The sequence below is a fragment of the Strigops habroptila genome, chromosome 10 (genome assembly GCF_004027225.2).
Source record: "Strigops habroptila isolate Jane chromosome 10, bStrHab1.2.pri, whole genome shotgun sequence".
NCBI lineage: Eukaryota > Metazoa > Chordata > Aves > Psittaciformes > Psittacidae > Strigops > Strigops habroptila.
In genome coordinates, this window is record NC_046359.1 from 22,880,950 (window position 1) to 22,903,385 (window position 22,436).

The window sequence follows — 22,436 nt, forward strand, 5'->3', positions numbered from 1 at the left end:
CCTCTCTCTGAGGAACAACTTCTGCCTCAAGAGAGTATTTTGATTGTTTCCCTCTGGGTATGCACTTTGATAGAGTATTTCTCATCCAAATAAAGATTTCACATGGAAGCAGAACAGTGCTATGCATGTTGTTCTTGTGTTATTTTCCTAGAGGCTGAATCAGAAATTTTGAGGGGAGGGAGGGTTTCATGCTTATTTCTCAGAATCCAGTTTACATCTTTGAGTGTGGATCAGCAAGTGGGGGGAAAAAACCACTATGAAATTGACTAGAGATGTAAAAAGGATTTTTTTTTTCATCAAACAGTATTATATGCAAAGTGTGGGTTTTTTGTTTTTTGTTTTTTGGTTTTTTTTTTTACAATTATTATGTTAAACCTTTTTGTTTTAAGGGCATACATCACAAAAAGAAACTATGGAAGTCAGCCTTGATATAACAGCTCTCAGCATCCTTCAACAACCTGAAAAACTTCAGTGGGAAATTGTTGCAAATGTTCTGGAAGACACGGTTAAGGATCTAGAAGAACTTGGGGCAAATCCCTGTTTGGCCAACTGTAAGAGTGAAAAGATGAAGGAAAAACATCTAGAACAACACAACATTCCCTTTCCTTGTTTATTAGCTGGAGGTCTATTAACATACAAATCACCTGCTACCTCTCCTGTTAGCAGTAACTCTCAGAGGTCACTGGATGGCTTAAGTAGGACTCGAGGTGAGAGTGTCTCGGAACAGGGATCAACTGACAATGAATCCTGCACCAATTCTGAACTGAATTCCCCTCTGGTAAGGAGGACTTTGCCTGTATTGCTGCTATACAGCATTAAGGAGTCTGATGAAAAAGCAGGAAAACTCTTTTCACAGATGAACAATATTATGAGTAAAAGCATACATGATGATGGTTTCACAGTTCCACAGATCATTGAAATGGAGCTGGACAGTCAGGAACAGTTGCTGTTGCAGGATCCCCCTGTGACTTACATTCAGCAGTTCGCAGATGCTGCAGCCAACCTAGCTTCTCCGGACTCAGACAAGTGGAGCTCTATGGTTCCCAAGCCTGGGACTTTGGTTCAATGCCTGCGTCTGCCAAAGTTTGCAGAGGAGGAGAACCTGTGTGTAGATTCAATCACGCCTTGCGCAGATGGAGTTCATCTGTTAGTAGGACTGCGGACTTGTCCTGTCGAATCTCTGAGTGCAATAAATCAAGTAGAGGCCTTGAATAATTTAAATAAATTAAACTCGGCACTATGTAATAGAAGGAAAGGGGAACTAGAATCAAGTCTTGCTGTAGTGAATGGCACGAGTATTGATGTAATCCAACATGAGTCACCAGCAGATGTACCAACTCCTTTAATAATTCAGCCTGAACAGAGAAGTGTTAGTGGTGGATACTTAGTGCTTTATAAGATGAATTATGCCACTAGAATAGTTACTCTAGAGGAGGAACCAGTAAAAATCCAGCATATCAAAGACCCCCAAGACACAATTACCTCAATGATTTTGCTCCCACCAGATATATTGGATAATCGAGAAGATGACTGTGAGGAGCCTGTAGAGGAAATACAGTTAACTTCTAAAAATGGCAGTGGGAGAGAGAGAAGATCCGAGATCTCTACTCTTGGGCACCTGGTAATAACTACTCAGGGAGGATATGTAAAAATACTAGATCTTACGAACTTTGAAATTCTGGCCAAAGTGGAGCCACCCAAAAAAGAGGGCACTGAGGAACTGGATATGTTTGTCTCTGTGATATACTGTTCGGGCACAGACAGATTATGTGCATGCACCAAAGGTAAGACTCCTATTTAAAAATAATTTTTTAAAGTTTTTTTTCTTACAAATGTATTTGGATTATATTCTAGAATTTTAGAATCTAAGTTTCAAAATAGCAATAGGTAAATTCCATTGAATTTATGTACAGTTTGATTCTGTTCTAGGGAGCATGAACTCTGGTTAATTCCTTATCTTAAATGTAGATTTTAATCTCAGGAATAACTCTTGGGTTTATCGAGTGTACTGGTAAATTGTTCTTATAGAGGTACAGATTTTCTTCAATCCAAACCATAGTAATTCTTATATGTAATTATTTCTGTGCTAGATATCCACATTTCAGAAAAATGCCTCCTGTCTGTAATTGGCGATACTTAAGAAGGTAGAGAAGATAATGCTTTTATACCTTATTCCAGTGGTCAGTTTTATCTTCTTTCAGATAGGTTCTGCTTCAGCCTTTTGCAAGTGGTGTTATACTCTCTTAAGTGTGAGAGCCAGACTGTCCGTGCAGGATTGTTAGATCTTTTTTCAAAGTGAACATGAGACATTTTGAGGGAAGGAGGCAGGTGGGAGGGGAGTGTAACTCAGGTCCAGGCAACTGCTACTTTGTAGAAGACCCTAAACCACCACACACCTCCCACTTCCGTGTCACACAGGGACAGTGGAAACAGCTCTGGCTGTCATCCAGCTGAGTTCCTCTGTGTCCCATTTAGTTCTCCTGCACTTGAATGCAGCTCTGGTGCAAATGCTTAACCTCTCAGAGGGGCTAAACTGATGGGGTGGTTCTCACATTTCAAATGAACTCCCACCAATATCATGTTGAACTTTACTAGAAGAATTTATATTGACACATTTCCTTCTTTCATGGTGGTGTCATGTTAATTACACAGTCCTATGAGCAGTTGCTAACTCAGATTTACCTATTACTTTCAACAGATAAAATCAAGCTTATTGTAAAAATCTCATGTCTCTTAAGGGCCCTGCGATAATCACTTACCTACCAAGAGTTTTTAGCAGTGGAAATTTTACATTGCTTTTTTAGTATGGATGAAAACATCATATGTTAGCAACTAGAATTTATGTTTGCAGATTCCCAGTGGAAACATTCATATTTGCTAAATTGTTCTATTTTGGTAACTGCTTTTGAAGAAAGGTTTATTAAACTGTTTCAAATTTTTTTAATAATGCACTCTTTTTCCTAGGTAAAATGGAACTCAAACTGAAAGGTTAATTGCCTTTGAAGACTGTTAGTGTATCATATACATGTCATAATGTTTTTGCCTATACTTTGCAGATCAAACTGCAATCTCATTTAAAAAAAACCCCAAACCTTGCTAGGGTTTTGGGGTTTTTTTTCCTACAGAATTGTACAACAATTCATTTCTTTCTTATATCAAATCTATTCTGTCTTTCTTGTGGTTTAAGATTAACAGTAAAAGTTAAAGGGCTTATTGTTACTGTGCAGGGTACTTTCCCATACAGTGTTAGCATGTATGGTAATTATATTCTTGTAGCATTTGGTATTATCTCAACCTGTTTTGGGACCTTGAGTGCAAGATATGCAGGTCTGTTGGGTTGGGAACATTTATTCTATGTGTGTAGGAGTATTTGTCTCTTCTAACTAGATAACGACCACCTCTGTTACTGACTGGAGAACGCTTCATCTTCCTCGTAATAGACAAACACGTCATTCTGCTTTTGCAGTAAATATCTCTGTGTTTTGTTCCCTCTGAGGGTGTTATAATGTCCACCTAGTAATTTATGAATAGGTTCGCTGTGACTTCTTTTGTTCTTGCTGCCTTTGAGGTGATTTTGTTTTTCTATTTCTGTAGTCTTATGTGTCACAGGTATCCCTCTGCCCTCAAGCTTCCTATTTTTAATATAGTACTTTGATAACTTTTTTTTTTTAATCCATTATTTTTATCTTTTATTTACACCCACTGCACTTCTGTTTGGAACTTGATTTTCTGCTCTGCAGCCAAACTAGAATTAACTTGAGAATTCATTATTTTCATTGTTTAAATGTCTTTAGAAGCTTTTCTTTTCTATTCTTTTTTTAACATCTCAGTCACTTGTCCTAGTATAATTTTTCTCACTATTGAGCCATCATAAATATTTGGGGATTAAATATTTATGTCCATAAAAATACCTTACAAGTCTGGATTTCAGAGTCTGATGCTAGATACAGCTGAAGCCTCACAGTCCTAACATTTATGCCAAAACACAAAGCTTTGTAAAGAATGACTTGATATTTAATGTTTATAAATAACTGTATTGCATAAGATTCAGGAATACTGAAAGGAAAAGCAAACAAAAAAGCTCAACTAATAATATAACTTTTTCTCATATATTATTGCACATGTTAATAACTTAATGTAAAGAATTGGTTTTGCATAATTTCTGCTGTGTTGGATCATAATCATCCTTTAATCTTTCTGCTGTAAGTGGGTCCAGTTGCTCACTTACCTGCTAAATGGCTGGAGAGTTTTCTTTTTTTTTTTTTTTTTTTTTTTCCCTTTTCCCCCCCCCCCCTCCCCCTCTTAAATGCAGTTTTCTTGGGCTTCTTGCAAAATCACTTTGAGATCTTTGCTCCTTTATATTTACTAACGCGTATGGAATAGTGCCTGTAGTCTGGCAGCATTAGGAAGATACGTGTTGAAAGTAGAATAGCTGTGTTCGCTGATGTGTTTGAAGTTAATCCATCTAGCAAGTAGCTTCTAGTGGAAAGACATAAGTGAAAATGTTAAGTATAAGATAAGGAACATGCATGCGCACTGGAAGTGCTTGGGTGTTGGAAAACTACTCAAGAATATAAGCTGAGCACTATATTCTTTCCTGTTTACTTGCTTGGATGATGGGAATAGGTGAAAAGGTACTTTCATGTCTGAAAGTTTTGGATGTAGAACAGCTTTTTTTCTTTTTTTCCCCTGATTTTGACAGAAATGATATATATCTTGTTGGCATATTATTTTCATTTGTTGATTGTATCGTTTTTCCCATAGCTGCCTTTAAGATATAACTGAAAAGAAGCCTCTGGGTGAATGGGTGTTTCAGGTTTTCAGTGGTTTTATGTAAAGATGTTTTAGACCTCCATTAGACATCATCCATCTTTGTGAGTTGTGAATAATTATTCTTTTCCCACTTCAAAATGTCACCTTTAGGTGTCAGCTATGCAGTAGGTTACAGGTATGTTTTGAATAGCGTTACAGCTGTAGGGTTCTCTTTTGGTGATATTTGAAGCCAGTTATCTGGTGCTTAAGAGAACTAGATACAGTTTGGTTTGGATGCATAAATCTCCAGAGCTACAGTTGTCAATGTCTTCTTTGTATCTTGGGTTTCATCTAATTATATTTCCCTTTTTTTTTTTTTTTTTTTTTTTAGTTACAGTCCTGCAAAAAATGACTTCAGAAAATAGTCCACAGCATACATTGCAGTTTTTGTCTTTTGTTGGGTTTGTTTTGGATTGTCTCCATAGCTTAGCTTGCTTAGCTGTGTTTGCCATTCAGGCAATTTTGTTGAGCTTTGCTTTAGAATATGGAATGAGATGGAAAAATGGACGTATCTGTAATGTTCTTTTTAAAATCTAAGATAAAGGTGCAAATCTCTGCTTGTATTTTGTTTTGGCAGTTTTGAAAATTGTGCATTCTTGTGTTTCTAGGAATATTTTTAAAAAAATCATTAACAATTGTGAAGTTTTCTGTCTTTTATCACTAGTGATGTTCTTGTCAGGTTAACAAACTTCAGTGTCTGAAGCTCTCTAAAGAAGTATTATTGAGTAGGAAAATGAGGTGGCATTTCAAACAAATCCCACAGGAAGTGGAAATGTTCAGGGTGTTGTGGTGAAGCAGGTACTTTCTACCCGGACTGTCTTAGTAGGTGTTAAAATCTGTATGATCTGTTCGAATGCTTTGAGTTCCTTCTAGCATGTGAGGCGTTCCTCAGTTGTGCTCACCTGAAATTTGCAATCCATTTTCTTCACATATCTAGTTTTTTGATGTCTGTGTTGAGTGTTACATTTTAACAAGAGTTTTTCTAGTCTCCCCTTTGTTCTAGAAAGTGTTTTTTTCAGACTGGAGCTTGGTATGTCAAGAGAGAGTTGTCTGTCCTAGTATTCTTGTTGCAAGCCTGGCAGAACTGGATGGCACTTTCATACATTTGAGAATTGATTCCTTCAAGTCTTGTACCTTTCCATTATAACAGATTTATTGCACTTGAATTGTACATAGTGTATTAATTACTCTTTTGCTTTTTTCTGGTTTTGTTTGGGTATCTTATTTGTCTCTTCCATGTCATTAGGCTTTGTCAGCCTTGAATATTGGTGTGTTTGAAGTATAGGAATCAATGTAGTGTTTTCAGTTTTCTGCTTTCATAGCAATGGAGCCTGATGGGTTTGGGGAGAGGTAGAGTTTCTTTCAGATCAGAGTTACTCTGAAAGTGATGCTAAGAGATCATCTTCAAGTCAGGATCAGTTACACGTACCCATTCAGAAGTAGAGTACTGATCCGCCTGTTTTCCAAGATCTTCAACATGGAGATATAGCAGACTACTCACAAAAATCTCTTCTACTGCATGCCGTCCTGATAATGATTACTTTTTTCTAACGTTTAGCCTATGTCATCTTTGCTGATTGGAGTCATTACTGTTGTACTGTGCTTTATGAACATGGCAAAAAGATTGCTTCGAAAAAGGAGGGGAAGACGAGTTTATTTAGGTGCTTTATTTATTTAGGTTGATCCTCCAACCACTTTTTTTCTTTAGCTGAATATATCCAATCCTTTTAAACTTTCCTCAAGGGCTTTAAAAGACAAAAAAACAACAAACCAAAACCAACCAACCAAACAAAAAACCCCAACCCCCTCCAAAAGACCTGCTCAAGTCAGTCCACGTGTTTCTTGACAAGATATCCAAAACCAGTCACAGTATGCTACAGATGTCTTTGAATGAAACAGAAGAATTCCTTAGCAGTCTGAACATACCATATGCGCATAAACGTAGTGGGACGTCTGCACTTTTGAGGAGGAAATTGAATCAGGTTTATCTTCTGACTCACAAGAGCCTCTTTTACAGAACTGCTGGCTAGCTGATTTTCCTTCATCCCATAATCGTGTGTTTAATTATTTCTTGTTAGGCATAGTAACTTTCACTTGTCCCTGTTCAAGTGCATTCTATTTTTTCATAAGCTGAGAGGGACTTGTACAGCTGAAATTTCCAAGAATAGTGTAAATTCTGTTGGAGTGAGGTTCTGGGGAAGCTTTCTTGAGGACATTTTTCAAGTGTTCTGCACTAGTATGTTTAGAGCTAACCCTTTCTCCACAGCCCAGTGTTGAGTTGAGGAGAACTGTACATTGTTTAGGGGGTAGATTCCTGTGGTATGGCTTTGTTTTCTTAATTCTTTTAACTATTCAGGTATTGTTAAACTATGTCCTTGCGTTGTGATTTGCTGTCAACAATTGTGTCACTATTCCAGACTCCTGCCAGAGTGCCTGATATGTGTAGGAGACTGAACATTTCACCAGATTGGCTTTGACTGTAGTGGCCTGGTCTCTGACATGTTCTCTAACTTGTGCCAGTGCTGCTTTCCTGGAACCAATGACTGTTTTGCCAAAAGGAGGCGTGAGATTTATTTGGATGGATTTATGATTCTTATGTTCTGTTTGTATAACCCACTAGGTTTTGAGGCCAAGAAAATTACAGTTTTTAAATAGAATTCAGAACTACATTCATTGTACAATCATAGAATCATAGAATGGTTTGTGTTGGAAGGGACCTTAAGATCATCCAGTTCCAACTTCTCTACCATGGGCAGGGACACCTCCCACTAGACCAGGTTCCTCAAAGCCCTGTCCAACCTGCCCTTGAAGAGTTTACAGGATGGAGCATTCACAACTTCCTCAGGCAACCTGTTCTAGTGCCTCACCACTCTCGCAGTAGAGAACTTCTTCCTTATATCTAACCCAAATTTCCTCTGAGTTTAAACCCATTACCCCTTGTCTTATTGCTACAGTCCCTGATGAAGAGTCCCTCTCTGGCATCCCTGTAGGCCCCGCTCAGATACTGGAAGGAGGCTATGGGGTTTCCACGCAGCTTCTCTTCTCCAGGCTGAACAGCCCAAATTTTCTTAGCCTGTTTTGAATGTTACCTGTTTTTTTTCAGGAGGTATAATGGTGCTGGTTTCCGATAATTCTTTGTGATTATTCAGTAAGTCAATGGCAGCTTTCATATCTTCTTGGTAGTGCAACAAAAGCATTTATTGCCTCTGTCAAAGTGACACAAGCAGAGAAGTTTTCAGATAAAGTACTACTTAAGATGTTTGCTACCTGGCTAGAATTCGAAAGCACCAGATGAGTCACTGTTTCGGCCTTATAGTGCAGCCCATGAGCCAGTAGCAACGCCAAAACAAAAACAAAACCAAGAAAACTAACCAAACAAAAAGCAGCATTGACTTTTGCAGAGATTTCCACCCCACCCCCTCGGCACTTGAGTATAGGAACTGTGGTATCTTTGAGACAACTAATCAAGCGTGCATCATCAGAAGGTCGCCTTTGGATGTTCTATGAGAGCAAATGCCTCCTTTGTGATACAGAAGCAAAGCCTCCGGCAGCGGTTTGGAAAGCGTGCATGAGCACCAAGAATTTTCTAGTCTAATACTGTATAACTGAAGATCATTATACACTTCTTTACAAAAGCTTTTTTAAAACAAATATGAGGAAGTGGGATATGTCAAGTTGAGCACAGAATTTTTCTTGGAAAAGTGGTGGAATCTTTCAGGAATGCAGGGATTGTGACTCCCCTCGTCTTGTAGTGTGGGAAAAATGGTAAGGATGGTTTTTGCTGCTGTTAATTAGTGACAGACATTCAGAAATTTGGTTTGAGGACCAAGGTTTTGTTTCTTTAAAACTCTACCCAACCATCTACAGAATAAGTGAGACCTTAGCATAACTTTCCTTAGGAAAGCCCATAGCTTTCTGAAGTTCTTCAGCATTTCTCCTGCTGAGAGCCATAAAAATGGCAGATGGTGCAATTCAGTGTGTTGAACCTCCCTAGCATGAGGGTGTACTTTATTTTCAGGACAGGAGATTATCTGGTTTTGATTGTTGAGGTTATTCTGATCGTTGATCTTTGAGCAGTAAACAGAACAGCAAACAAACTGAGGTTTGGCTTATTACCAGCTGAAGCTGTCAAGGTCTGTTTTTTCTAATGTGTCCCTAATTCTCTTTAAGGAAAATTGCTCATTTGTGAGCAGTTTAATTTCAAAGAAACTCACTGTTATTTGCTAGAACTATGGTTTTTTTCCCTTCCATTCTAGGAATTTCTCTACCAGAGTTGGGTGACCTGGGGTGGAGAGCGGTGTGGTACAGGCTTCTTACCGGATCTCAGTGAGAAGGGCCTCACCAACAAATGGCTTAATAGCTTAATGAAATTGCTGTTTTAATAAGAGAAGAGTAAAAAGAGAAATACAGATAGTGAGGAAATCTCACATTCCTTCAGTGGCTGAGAGCTCTGCTTTCATGCAGCATTGCCCAGACCTTGGGTGGATTTTCCCACAGTGCACAGATCTTGTCCATTTTGGTCATAATAGCTTAAAAGCTACTATTTTCCTCTTTGTATTCTGATTTTATTTTTTCTTGGTCCTATATTAAGCCATTTGTTGTCAGGCCTTTTTTACTGAGAAACAAAAAAAAACCCCTATACCAGCTTTCTCTGTGCCTTTTGGGTGTCTTCTGTGCCTCTCACATGCTCACTGTGCCCCGCTGTGCCTCTCTACCACTGTTTTGCTCTACTCATCCCTCACAGTGCAGAACATGTACCTCCTGATTATGCTTTTATTTTGGCTTATTATTAGGTGTATTATCTCAAGTTTGTTTCAGATTACTTGAAGAATTTGCATAACAGGGTTTGTCATAATGGTATTCAGATCCTGAAGGTCAGTCTGTAGTCAATTTTCAGTAAAAGCTATGGAACGCCTACCCTAGGATTTTCCTCTCTATTTAAATCCTACTGAGTAGGATTTTTGTAACTTCTAAAACTGTGAATAGCCCTTCCCCCCCACCTTATGTAAAATTGAGCATTCCTTCTTGGTGACTTCTCTGTAAATGACAGAATTCATCTATGTATGTCTGTAGGGGTGACTAATGGGCAACTTCCTTGCATGATGTCCATCATTCCGACTTCCATCAAAACATTTTGTCCTTAGCAAATTTTGGACTTGCTCTTTTGACTGTTGCCCTCATCAGTGTTGTAATTCCAAGATGATGAAATAATTTGAAGAGCCCCTTAGTTACGAGAGTCAAAGAAGGGAAGTGATTTTTCAGTTCTCAAATATTGAATTTTAAAAGGAAATTTATGCAACCTTACAAATGAAGTAGTGTAGGGACATGATGGACTACTTTCTGTTTAAAGGGATAATTTGCATTATGGGAAGTGATTGGAATGGTTGTGATTTTTGATTTCTACTGAGGTTTCCTTGATTAACTACCTTTTAATCCCCTCTCCTCCTCAATTTTTTTTTTCTTTGATGCCGTTCAGAACTGCAGTCAGCATTTTTGTAGTTCTGTTTTGCATTTACCTTGAAAAAATTTGTAGTAGTAAAGCAAAATGAATATTCCTGTATAATCTTACTGATTTCAGGTCCTGCATTACTGTCATAGTTGTGTAGCACTTTTAACTGCAAAACCTGTCCTGTGAGTTGAGTATTACTATATGCCTGTCTAAACTTTCTTCTTTTGTTGTCTGTGATGGTTTTAGGTGGAGAACTTCATTTCCTTCAGATTGGAGGAACCTGTGATGACATAGATGAAGCTGATATACTTGTAGATGGATCCCTTTCCAAAAGTGTAGAACAGTCCTCAGAAGGCACCAAGCCCTTATCTAACCCTTCAAGTCCAGGCATTACAGGTAAATCGCACATGTTTAAGTGTATCATAATTAAAATTACTTTCGTAATTCTTGGAAGTTGCATATTGAGGTGATTCTGAGTTATTTAATCACATGCTGCTTTATACTTTTTTGCTGCCCCAAGTTAGAGTTCTGTAGTTGCTGTATGTCTGTCACTGGCTATGTATAAACGTAACATTTTAGCAGTTCCTGATTTAAAACAAAACCCAAACAAATAAAAAGAAAGCCACCGCCTTCAGTATAGCTTGATTATGGCTTATCAGAACAAGGAAGGGATTTACTTATGTATAGACTTCAAAGTAGCTGTATCTTTAGATTGTGTACTAGCTGCAGGTCCTCCTTTAAGTGATTAGATGATTCAGAGAATGTAGTATTGCTTGATCTTGGTCTGTAATGGTTTCCAAGGAGCTGTTAGATGCACAATAATGATCAGACAGATTGAGTACTGTTTTGCTGTGGCATCAAACTGAGCCACTAAAAGCTTTGAGAGAAGGTTAATAGTCATAGGAAGCCAGTGCTGAAATGAGGGGGCTAGGGAGAAGAGTTGAAACCAAATGCTGGTTGCAGAGCTCTTAGTCTGAGCTATCTGGGTTAAGGATACTAAAGTCAGTCATCCTGGACTCTTAGTATTGAATGTGCAAATGATGGCTAGGACTGTGCAAACATTTTCTATATTGTGAAGCTGTCAGCATGTGTATGGATCATGAGCAGACATAGCCCCCAACATTTGTAACATCGGTGTTTGCTCCTCTTTAAATCAAGTGCCGTCCAGAAGAAAAAGAATTTTCTTCAACTATCGTCGTAACATGTTTTTCAGGCAGAGACATAGCTCAGCAGAAAGCTTTCTGTTTGGGGAAATGAACTCCTGGGCAGATCTGACTGAGCATCAAGTCTTGGCCTATATATCTTGTTCACAGCTGATGGCAGGCAGCAGCAGGATGTTTTTATGAAATCACTTTGGTGTTCTCTGAAGCCGTAGCTAAAAGGTGCTGTGGTCAGTAGAGAAACCACAGTAACAAGCACAAGCTTTTGTCCCTATATTGTTCATATATATTGTGACTGTTCGTGTGTTAATTTTTCTCTATTGTTAGCATTCTGGAATACATTTCTTAAATTCAGGCTAGAAAATAGAATTTACAACTTGGATACATTTTAAGTTGTATTGTTTTAGAAGAAAATACGTTAACTGTACTGAGTTGTAAATCTTAGATTAGGTTAAAATTAATATTTCCCTTTTAAGGAGTGGAGGGGTTTTTGTGGTGAAGGGATCTAAAATAATGCTTTCTTTTTAGAAGCAAATTGAAAAAGAATGTTAGTTTTCCTGACCAGTTTTAAACCTTTGCTCAAGTTTGCTATTAGAACTAGAATCAGCTCATCATAACTCACTATTCCAATATAACAAAAATAATGTAATTTTCCAAAAAATGCTAAGTAACTTTTGAGTACTGTCAACTCCTTAATTTTTTAAATTTAGCGGTTGACACCACGTTACATATTGTTGCTCTGAATACTCCAAATTTGTAATTTTTTCTGTTGGGGGGGAGGAGGGGATGAAGCAGAAAAAATCCAATCTACTTTGAGCTATGATCTCACTTCTCATTGCAGTGTCATCTAGCTAATGAGGTTCACATTTGGCAGTAAAAAATTGAAGGTGTTTGCTGTATTATTGAAATTAAATTTCTAAATAATTTCAAATTTCTAATCTCTTCAGCATTTTCCTGTCTTCTAGACTAAAAAGTAGAAATCATAGTTGTTGCAATGAGGGTGAATTTTTTGCCGGACTCTGGATATCTCATCTTGAGCTCCTCCACTTTTTGGGAGGAATTGCATGTTCCTTGTTGCCTGCACTCAAGCTGAAGCATGTATTCTTCTTCACTCTCTGGATGGTGACAAGTAGTAGTCAGGTAGCAAACTTGCTGCTTTTGAAAACCATTGTTTCTTCACAAGTAAAAGATTATTTTCCAAAATACATTTTTAAGAGAAAATACTCGATATACAGGAAGATTGACATTGTGCATAGGTTATTTTCCCTCAAGTTTTCAATTTTTTTTGTCTGAGGACACCTGATTATTTTTAGAGTTCCTTTGTAACATTTCTTTAGGTGTTTGTCTCCCTGGGATATTTTAATCTTGAGTACTTCTTCAATTAATATTCTTGTTTCCTCAGTACAAGGCTTGAATATGAAGACAAGAAGGCAAAATACTTGTCTAGGTCTAGTGTCTTTCAAGTGCCTTACATAAAACATGTTTGTTCTTCATTTACCCCTCTTTTAAGCTAAACTTGGAGCCTTCTAAAGCATTCTAGTAACCCACCATAAAACAAGTATATATTGATAAGCAGGTGCCAAAGCAATGTTTTAAACAGTGATAAAAATTTTACAATTGCAGAATGATTCCATGTCTGTTTTCAAGAAATATAAAACTTTCATTTTTCTTTTTATTTTTTTTTAATCTGAGTCAATAGAGGTGTTTAAAAGAATGTTTTAATCAGCTTTACCTCATCAAAGTCTAGCTGGCTAATTACTTTTTCCTGATGCTTCTGGTTGAATCCCAGACAGCGTGCTCAGAGCTCTCAGAAAATTTATTCCAAATGAGCTGCCTTCAAAGGATACTGGCTTCAAGACTGGAGTTGTTTAGTGGTTTGTGTCTGGGTTTTTTTACTCTCAGGTTTTTTTGTTTGTTTGGATATTTTTGTTATTGGGGTGGGGTTTGTAATTGTTTTTTGTTTTGCTTCATTTTTTTAGAAACTTCATATAACATGTAGTTAATTTTACCTATAGCAGTTAGGTTATATTTCAAACTGTTCTGGGAAAAGTATCTGTGTAGTAATTAATGTATATTCTGTAATTACTCAGGAGTTGATCTGTTGGTGGACCAGCCATTTTCCCTTGAAACATTGACATCCCTGGTGGAACTGACCCGTTTTGAGACCTTGACACCGCGGTTTTCAGCCACTGTCCCTCCCTGTTGGGTAGAAGTCCAGCAAGAGCAGCAGCAAAGGCGGCATCCTCAGCACTTGCACCAGCAGCACCATGGGGATGCAGCTCAGCATACTCGAACTTGGAAGCTCCAGACAGACAGGTGGGTAGGTAGTGATGCAGAAAGAATTACATGAGTATTGCGTAACTAGTTTGTATAGTGGATTTAAGCACAAATTTCATGCAATTTAATTGTTTTTAAGTAGTGTGTAAGTTTAAGAACTTGTACTTTGAAGGATAATAATGGCTCTTCAGTAGTTTGTTATAGGTCTTTGTGAGATTGCCAGAATTGTTTTAGTGGACCTTGAGACAAATTGAAAAATCAAGTTTTTAACTGGTCTATTTTTGTTTGCCAGATGTTGCCATTTCATTATTTAATTAGACAAGCACCTTTCCCAGAATTACAAATATTCTTAATTGTTTCTATAAAAGACTAATTCACTCTTCTTATGCATGCACACATTTTTAGTACATTTTTTTCGGTGGGAAAATTCAAGCTGCAGGTGCCAGTGTGACTAATGAGTTGTCCTAAATGAAATTGTATTGTAATTTATTTAAAAATGTGAAGATAGAATCTGGATTTACATCTGTTCACATCAAGTTAAATCTTTATACACGAGTCATTTACTGAAGCCAGTATATAGCACTAGCTGTGCTAAAATTCAGGCAATATTTTCCCTGAAATAAACTGCACCAACATGGTGTGGGGTAGTACTACTTAGTTTTTTACGTGTAGCTTGAGAACTTGGAATTCCTCTGGGAACCTAAAGACTAGAACAGGAGTGGAGTGTTGTGGTCTCAAAGAGTTGTTTAAAACCTACCTGAGGTAGCTTTGCATAGTTGTTCTAAAAAATGCTTAGAGAAACAAAATATAGATAGAAGCTGTGTTGTGTGTTTTATCAAGGGACTCATGTAATAAGGCTCTACAAGATCTTTTGGGTCGGGCTGTCACGTATCTGTCCCACCGATGTACAAGATTCGGATGGAAATATATAATCTGAATGCCCATACAGTGGAAACAGCGAAATAACCAAAGGATTGTAGGGGAGCTAGACATCATGTGTGGGGGGAACAGCATGTGATAACAAAGAGTTCCAGGTGAGAAAATGGGTCTAGAAGGTAATAGTTGCAGGTATTTCTGTGGCTGACATCTAATGTGAGCTGAAGTTCCTTTAATTAAATGTTCATAAGCGACAGTTAAAAACTTGCAGTGCATTATAGGCTTTCAAATCTTTATTTATCTTTGTGTAAGTAAAATATTCTATATGTAACAAGTGGAAAGGAGGTGGTTCCTTGCAAAATAACTTCCAGTTCAAACTGTTGATTATCCAGTGTGTTCAGTAACAGCTGAAAAGTAAAAAGCTACCAATATGAATATATAAGGAAGCAAACAAGTAATAGCTGTTAATTAGAAGATGATAGGTGGAACATTAGCGTCTGAGTATTGGTTTCATTAGAGGAAAAGAATTATGCCTGCTGCAATTAAAACAGGAATATAAAGAGGTAAAGTTACAAGTTTTGGTTTAGTACTGGAAATCTTTGACAGCTGCTAAAAATGACTCATGATGAAAATGATTAAATTACAGTCCTTTTGTTCGCAAGGTAGAATATACAATTTTAAGACTGAGAGCAACATTAGCTCTTAATTGAAAGTTATCTGGGAAGAAACTTTTTGATTTCTGGATTATTTTGTTGGTCCTTATTATAAAGTTTCTTTTATCTCCTCTGAGTGTCTCATACTGTTTCCTATTAAGATGTGGGATTACAGGGTTAGATGGATGAGTAATGTGATTTTATATGGTAATTCTTTTGTTTCTCAAATAGATAGGAGATAATCCTGTAAATGTATTTTAGGGAGTGGCATTATATTACACTTACACTCTCTCAATCCTACGTTGTTGTTTTAAAAAGGATGTATAACTAAGAAAACAGAAAAAGCAGAGTATGGTTTACCTTGTGAATTACCTAAATATCTTGCGAATTACCTAAATATTTCCCCTGAAGTGATAATTTAATTGAAATGTTAAATTGGCTTAATCCTGTTTAAAAAAATAAAAAAGTATGTGAATTCCTAATGTGCTTTGATAAAACAGTAACATCTGAGTTTCTGGGTTTTCTCAAATTTAGATAGCAAATATTTTCTGTTTTCACCTAGTGCAGACATACTTGAAAATATATGAAAGAGAGAGGAGCTAGGTGCTGATCTGTTTTCCAGTGTTTAAACTCAGAGTGGGTCTGCAGCTCAAAGGTCAGTTGTAGTGGAAGATCAAATATTGATGAGATCTAGAAAAGGAATGAAGGGTGCTGGAAAATATTTTGTAGTTGTGAGAATGATGGTGTTTTTGCATTTAGAACACAGTCTTGATTGTGTATTCTTCTTTAGAAAGGTACTATAGAATGGTTTCAAAGGTGAGAAAAGCTGCTAAAAGAACTTGCTTTAGAGTATCAGAGAAAAGTGATATAAAGGATGGATATGCTAAAATGTTGTGAAAATATTAAGGAAGTAAAATTTTTTTTTGCTTATTTGAAACTTTACACACAAGTAAAGAGGATGCACTTAAACAGAGCTATGAGAATTTAAAAAGCTGCTTAAAGGGGAGTTTCTCAGTCATTGCAGAATTAGATTGTGAAGTTCATTGCCACAGGTATAACAAGTGTAAAAAGATCTCTTCACTGTTGGATTAATATATGAGACGTTCATGGAGGATCATTATTCCATACATGCCTATTGAGAGATACTTAAAACTTACTTTGGGGCATCATTCCAGGATTAATATATGAGATGTTCATGGAGGATCATTATTCCATACATGCCTATTGAGAGATACTTAAAACTTACTTTGGGGCATCATTCCAGGAAAAAAGTAACTGGTATTTATAGTAATATGGAAATAGTACTGCAATGAGGGTAATAGGGAATCTTTTCATTGCTACTTTTATCTGAATGTTGATTTGCTTTCTCTTATTAGTTAGCTTTTAACATGTTCTTTACAAAATGAATGTGAGTAACTGCAGCTTGAAAGACTTTTACTTCAGAAATTCATGTGGATGTCAACCAATGCAGTATAAGTTTGCATTTTTTTTCTCTTGTCAAAGAAAGCGTGCATAGACAGAGAATGCAGTGAGTAATGCTGCCTGCTTGATCTGAATTTTCTCTTAACACTGGATCATTGTCTTTTTTTCCTGACAGCAACAGCTGGGATGAGCATGTCTTTGAACTTGTTCTACCAAAAGCCTGTATGGTTGGACATGTGGACTTCAAATTTGTTTTGAATTCAAACATCACAAACATTCCTCAGATTCAAGTGACTTTACTGAAAAATAAAGCTCCAGGCTTAGGGAAAGTCAATGGTAAGAAGGAACTTGGATATCATTCAGATTATTTCTTTTCTCAAACTTATTATTCTCTGTGATGTATATTAGAAGAATTGCTTAAAATTGTGTATATATGCTGGTTTTACTTGTTTCCATTTTATTCTTTTCCTCAGCATCATGGTCTGTTTTCACTTACCATGTTTAAATGTAAATTGGGGAAACAAACTGGGTAAACAGTTTCAAAATCCTGAATTTTATACGAAAAAAATGCATAGCTCAAAAAGGTTGAACAGAATTATTATTCTGTACAGCTTGAATCCTCTAGTCATTAAATAATTGTAAATCATTCTAGAGATTGACTGATGAAACAAATGGTGCTTTTTAAAGTTCTTGATTTATTTAGAAATATTATAATAAGTTATTCCAAATCACAGAAGGAAATTATTTGCCAGTGCCTCTTGGATGCATAAGAGAAAACAGCAAGTGTTTTTTTGATAGCAGTAGATAATAACTGGCTTCCTTGGGAATTCTGTCATCATCTGGCTCATTAATTAAGCTATGTGAAAGCTGCGGTATGATTTTACCTTTTGTTCCTTGCAGTTTTGGCAGGGTAGACCAAAGTTATGAATGCTCTTGCCTTGGGAAGACTCCTAGCTAGATCCAGGAGTCTTCCCAAGTAAGATCTCTGCATCTTATTAGCTCTCAGAGAACCTGTGAGGGGGTAGCATAAATTGAAAAGTCACTTTAATGTAGAAGAGTTTGTGCCTCCCTTGGGATTTTCCTGTGGTGAGTGTTCATTGCATGTCCTGCTGCCATGTCTGCTAGGGATGGAAGGTATTACATGCAGCTTTTCCTTTTATTGAAGCATTTATTGGTTACCTTTATCTGGACACCTCTTTTTGAAAACCTTCTAGGAACCGAGTGTTTCAGAGAAATCTTGCTGTCACATGTTATTAAATCGGCGACTGGATATAAAATGTGTTGAGGAGAACAGCAAGCACAATTATAAAAGCTCTTCTTTTTTTTCTTTTTCTATTTTTTAAATGCTAAGTAAGAGCACTCCTGTTAAACAATGGTAACAGTGCTCTAAATTTTAAGAGGGAACACAGGCATACCAAAGGTCATTGACATGCTTTCACAGAATTTCTCACTCTGTAGCATCCCCCAGTGTTTAACAAGAAAAAAAGCATGCTGGAGATGTTTCTTGAAGAAATTCTATAAACTGGTGGTTATCCGAGAATAAAATATTATTGCATAGTAATATTCTTGGAGAAAAGTGTATTCTTGTAGGATACAAGATAGTTTGTTTTAACAGAAGTGGTAGCTGTGACTGCAGGACAGCAGTCAACAGGTGTTCTTGCAGGTTCTTCCTTTGTTTAACGCTTGAAGTAAAATCTTAATTTTTAACATGAAGCAGAATTTTCTTCTGTCAAGGCAAAAAATAGGACAGATATTCCATGTTGCTCTTCTGAACAGAACCTGCTTTGTTTTCAGTATGAATTTTAGAATGCATTTGCAGATCTGGATGTCAGAATTAATCTGAAAAACTTCACCTGTGGAACAAGACAGTAAAAGGAAAGCTAAACCTTTTCCTTAATGTTTCTGTGTTAAATATTTCTGAGGAAACAGTTCCATGAGTTAGTAATTCGTTGAAGGCATTTGATTTGGCTGTGAAGTAGATTGCTTTCTGTGGATGCTTTACAGTACAGCATACTGATCATAATATATGACAAAGCTCTTTCAGAAAGTGACATTTCACTTCCTTACATGCAATGTAGCAGAATTTGTTTTTTCCTGTTATGGATAGAGTGGAGAAAGCATGGGGTGGAGGGCCAGGTTGTACAGAGGCAGTGTGGAAGGGACTGGGGGAGGTTAGAGCACCTGCGAGGAAACCTTGGCAAGGTCTTTTTCTGTTTGAATCCATAGGACTGGGGAGCCTCAACTAAGCACTATCTTCTCAAGTGTTACTGCATTGTAGTTGTTGCCTACCCTTTTTCAATTTCATGGGTTTTGGAAAAATACCTTAATGACATTTGTCTTTTTCCTCTGCAACGTTCAATGAAGCAATAGGGCACTATTTCATTATAAGGGAAGGCAAACCTAGGTCATTTCTATCTGTACTGGATATTAACCAAAAGGTTCCAATCCCAGGTAGAGTAATATTCAGGATTGTTTGGCGGCTCTTGAAAATGTATAAAATCTTCAGACTGAAATTCAGTTAAAACCCCCTGTTCCCATCTCTCCTTCCATAGAGGGAGAAAGGGACTGAAATTTTAAGATAATGAGACCTAAGGAAGATGTGTAGGGGGAAGTTTGTTTAGTCACTTTTCTGTATGACAGGAACCCTGGAACCAGTTAAATATGTGGTGTGTAATAACGGGAAGGCCAGAGGCATAATTCTTCCAGTTTGAACTAATGTTTTTGATCTGGCAGTTAATCCACTGTATATGCTGCTTGTTCATTTGCTTGCATGTCCTCTTCATCTATGATTCATTAGAACCATTGAATTGAAAAAAGAGCTGTACTTAGGGACTAACAAAGTAATGTCTGATGTGCATTCAGTAGGAGCAATCCAGTTATTTGTAGTTTAAATTATCAAACTTTCGATACTGGAATCTAACTACTTTGGAGTAATCTGCTGTCAATTATTAGGAGAAAATGCAAAGCAGGCTCTTTATAGGTCATTCAAAGAAATATTTTTTTTTTTTAACTATTTGCTGCAACTTCAATTGCAATCCTAATATAAAAAAGATGCGTTTGTGTGTTTGTGGTTCTTATATTAGAAACAGTATCATGGGCAGGAAGCTGATAAATTTTCTATGAAAACTACTTCTGTTTTCTGTGAGTCTTAAGTAATGTTTATGATATCTTGCTAATATTTTTATTTCTAGAAGCAGCAGTAGACAGGCAGATCACATTTCCTTTATCTCCAGCTCATAATATTGAAGTGGAGAGAAATGGAAAACCAGGACTGGTTGAATTCAATGAAGAAATGCAGTATATGGATGTAGAGGAACCACAATGTAAGTTTTATTTGTTACATTTTGTTTAAAATATGAGCTTGCTTTTTCCTTTTTTTTTAATGATACACAGGTATTTCTCTGCAAAAAAATCTCAGCTATTTAAAACAGACTAATTTCTCAGCCCTCTTCAGTATGTTGCCTCTCTCACTGGTCTGTTTACTGTAGAAGTTGAAAGTTTAACACAAACACACCCAAAAAAACCCAACAAAAAAATCCCACAAAACAACAAACTACTGGAGAGTTTTGGTACTTAAAAGTAGATTAGTATTTATTTGAATTTATAAATAAAGTAGATTGATAGAGCACCTTTCTAACCTTAAACTCTTACCCTGTTCCAGCAGTATTTTACTTGGTTTCCTTAGCTAATTTTAATAGATTTTTTTCTTTGCATACCTGGCTTTTGTAGAGATTGCTGCTGTAAACCAACAAAAACAATAAACAACTAGTAGGGAATTCATAATAGTCATATTGACTTTTGGCCGTATCACACTTGCTGTGCCTGTTGTTATGACCTTTTAACGAGTATTCTTCCACAAAATCTGTTGGAGAGACTCTGAAAGGCAGTCACATTGGATCTGAGTGAGATCTAGAGACTAAAAATTGATAGTCGGAGTAGATCAGTTCCAGAACTATGATTCTTTTTTCTTGGTCCTTTCAACAGTCTTATTTTACACATTTTGTGTTTTGTGGCTCTGATGAGCCAATCAATGTACCTATTATCCTAATAAGTGGAAATGCTTTGAAAACTGTCATTTACCTTTATTGATTTCACTGGAAAATGAGTAAAAGTGAATCTCATATAACTGTTAATTTTTCAATGTAGCATTACATGTATTTAGTGATCAGAGTTTGACGTGGTGTATTTTCAACCCATGCAAATGATCAGATTTTGTGACTCAATTATGAATAATTCAGGTCCATGTTACTCATATTTTTTAAGGTCTTAGATTGTGTCCATTTCTGGAGGAACACAAAGAAGATATACTTTGTGGTCCAGTATGGCTGGCTACTGGACTTGATCTATCAGGACATGCTGGAATGTTGACTCTAACAAGCCCAAAGCTTGTTAAAGGTAAACCTTTAACCTTTATTCTGCTATTCACGTGAAGTATGCGTAACTAAAGTGTATGGCGTACTTCTGTAGTCAGACCTTGGTTTGTATTTATTTTCATGTTGACAAATTTTGTTGTATAACATAATAGTGAGTTAACTTTTCAAACTGATGCTCAAGTACTGTTAATTAATGTAGCTGAGCTTTGCTTCTACACTATATCTGTGAATATTAAATCTGTTTACAACTTGCCTCTAGTAAACTATGTAAATTCTCTTCCCCCCACCCTTCTTTTTTTTTCCCCCCCCCCCCACTCTTTTAGGCATGGCTGGTGGCAAGTACCGCTCATTCTTAATTCATGTTAAAGCAGTGAATGACAGAGGAACAGAAGAAATCTGCAATGGTGGCATTAGACCAGTTGTTAGAATACCACCTCTCAAACCTCAGACTAACAAGGGCCATTCCCTTGCTTCATTGTTGGCAAAAGTTGCAGCAGGCAAGGTAATGACTGGCCAAGAAAGACATCTGTGTTAAAGTTGTAGAAATGGTATGATTTACGTAATCTGAAAATGAAGCAGCTGTTAGGAGAGTTAAGATCCATTAAAATTACTTTTTTAAGAGTGAACACTGTGTTAACACATCAAGAATCAAGAGTTCAGCATCTCTCAAGTTGTTTTCTTTGCGCAAATTTAGCTGAAAAGTTCTGCCGCTTCCCCATTCTGAACACTTGATTTTGAAACTGCTGTTTCCATGAGTGTTTTCAGTAATGCATACACCTCGTCTTCCTACGAAGGATCATATTTGTGTGTAGGTATTTTACTCTTGATCGTTGTAAGATCAAGATAGTCTTGACAGTTGTAAGATCGCGTGATACAAAGTACATCTTTTGGACACTATTAGAAAGGTTAGAACATAACAAATTACAGAGCATTGTTAAATTTGATTATCTATATTAAGGCAATTAGGGAATAAAAGTAGTCTATTTTAGTACACTGCTCAAACTGAGCTGAGATTTTACTGAACCATATTTCTCTGAACAATATATACAAATGAAGCACAAAACCAGTGTGATTTATGATTTATTTTTTTTTCCCTCCCCAAAAAACCAGGAAAAGCCATCTAGCAAAATTGAAGCCACTAATTCTTCAAGAAAATCAGATAATCTGAGAGGTTGTGACTTACTTCAAGAAGTATCTGTAACAATTCGAAGGTTTAAAAAAACTTACATGTCAAAAGAAAGGTTAGTAGGTGTTTTTTAATTCTAAAAGATATTAGCTTTAATTACACTTACCATAAAACACTTAGTTCAAAGTAGCTCGGGTCAAACTACTGTTTCAAGTTATTTCATAAAGATATTTTGTATGGAAAGTCCTGCAAATTGTGAGTTTGAGAGCATTGTGCTATGCAGTTTGT

At 36.7% G+C, this 22,436-nt stretch overlaps 1 protein-coding gene across 13 annotated transcripts in view; it reads left to right on the forward strand.

The window, feature by feature from the left end:
- BIRC6 (baculoviral IAP repeat containing 6) overlaps positions 1 to 22,436 on the forward strand; it is a 177,128-nt gene that overhangs the window by 26,660 nt on the left and 128,032 nt on the right. For 8 of the 13 annotated variants that reach the window (XM_030499967.1, XM_030499970.1, XM_030499962.1 and 5 more), the window contains exons 10-17: positions 390 to 1,784; positions 10,508 to 10,657; positions 13,512 to 13,737; positions 16,825 to 16,985; positions 19,841 to 19,972; positions 20,913 to 21,044; positions 21,346 to 21,524; positions 22,130 to 22,263. In XM_030499967.1, coding sequence (XP_030355827.1) covers positions 390 to 1,784; positions 10,508 to 10,657; positions 13,512 to 13,737; positions 16,825 to 16,985; positions 19,841 to 19,972; positions 20,913 to 21,044; positions 21,346 to 21,524; positions 22,130 to 22,263 — 2,509 coding nt within the window. The remainder of the gene's footprint in view (positions 1 to 389; positions 1,785 to 10,507; positions 10,658 to 13,511; positions 13,738 to 16,824; positions 16,986 to 19,840; positions 19,973 to 20,912; positions 21,045 to 21,345; positions 21,525 to 22,129; positions 22,264 to 22,436) is intronic. The other 5 variants (XM_030499960.1, XM_032920199.1, XM_030499968.1 and 2 more) reach the window with 1 other exon arrangement.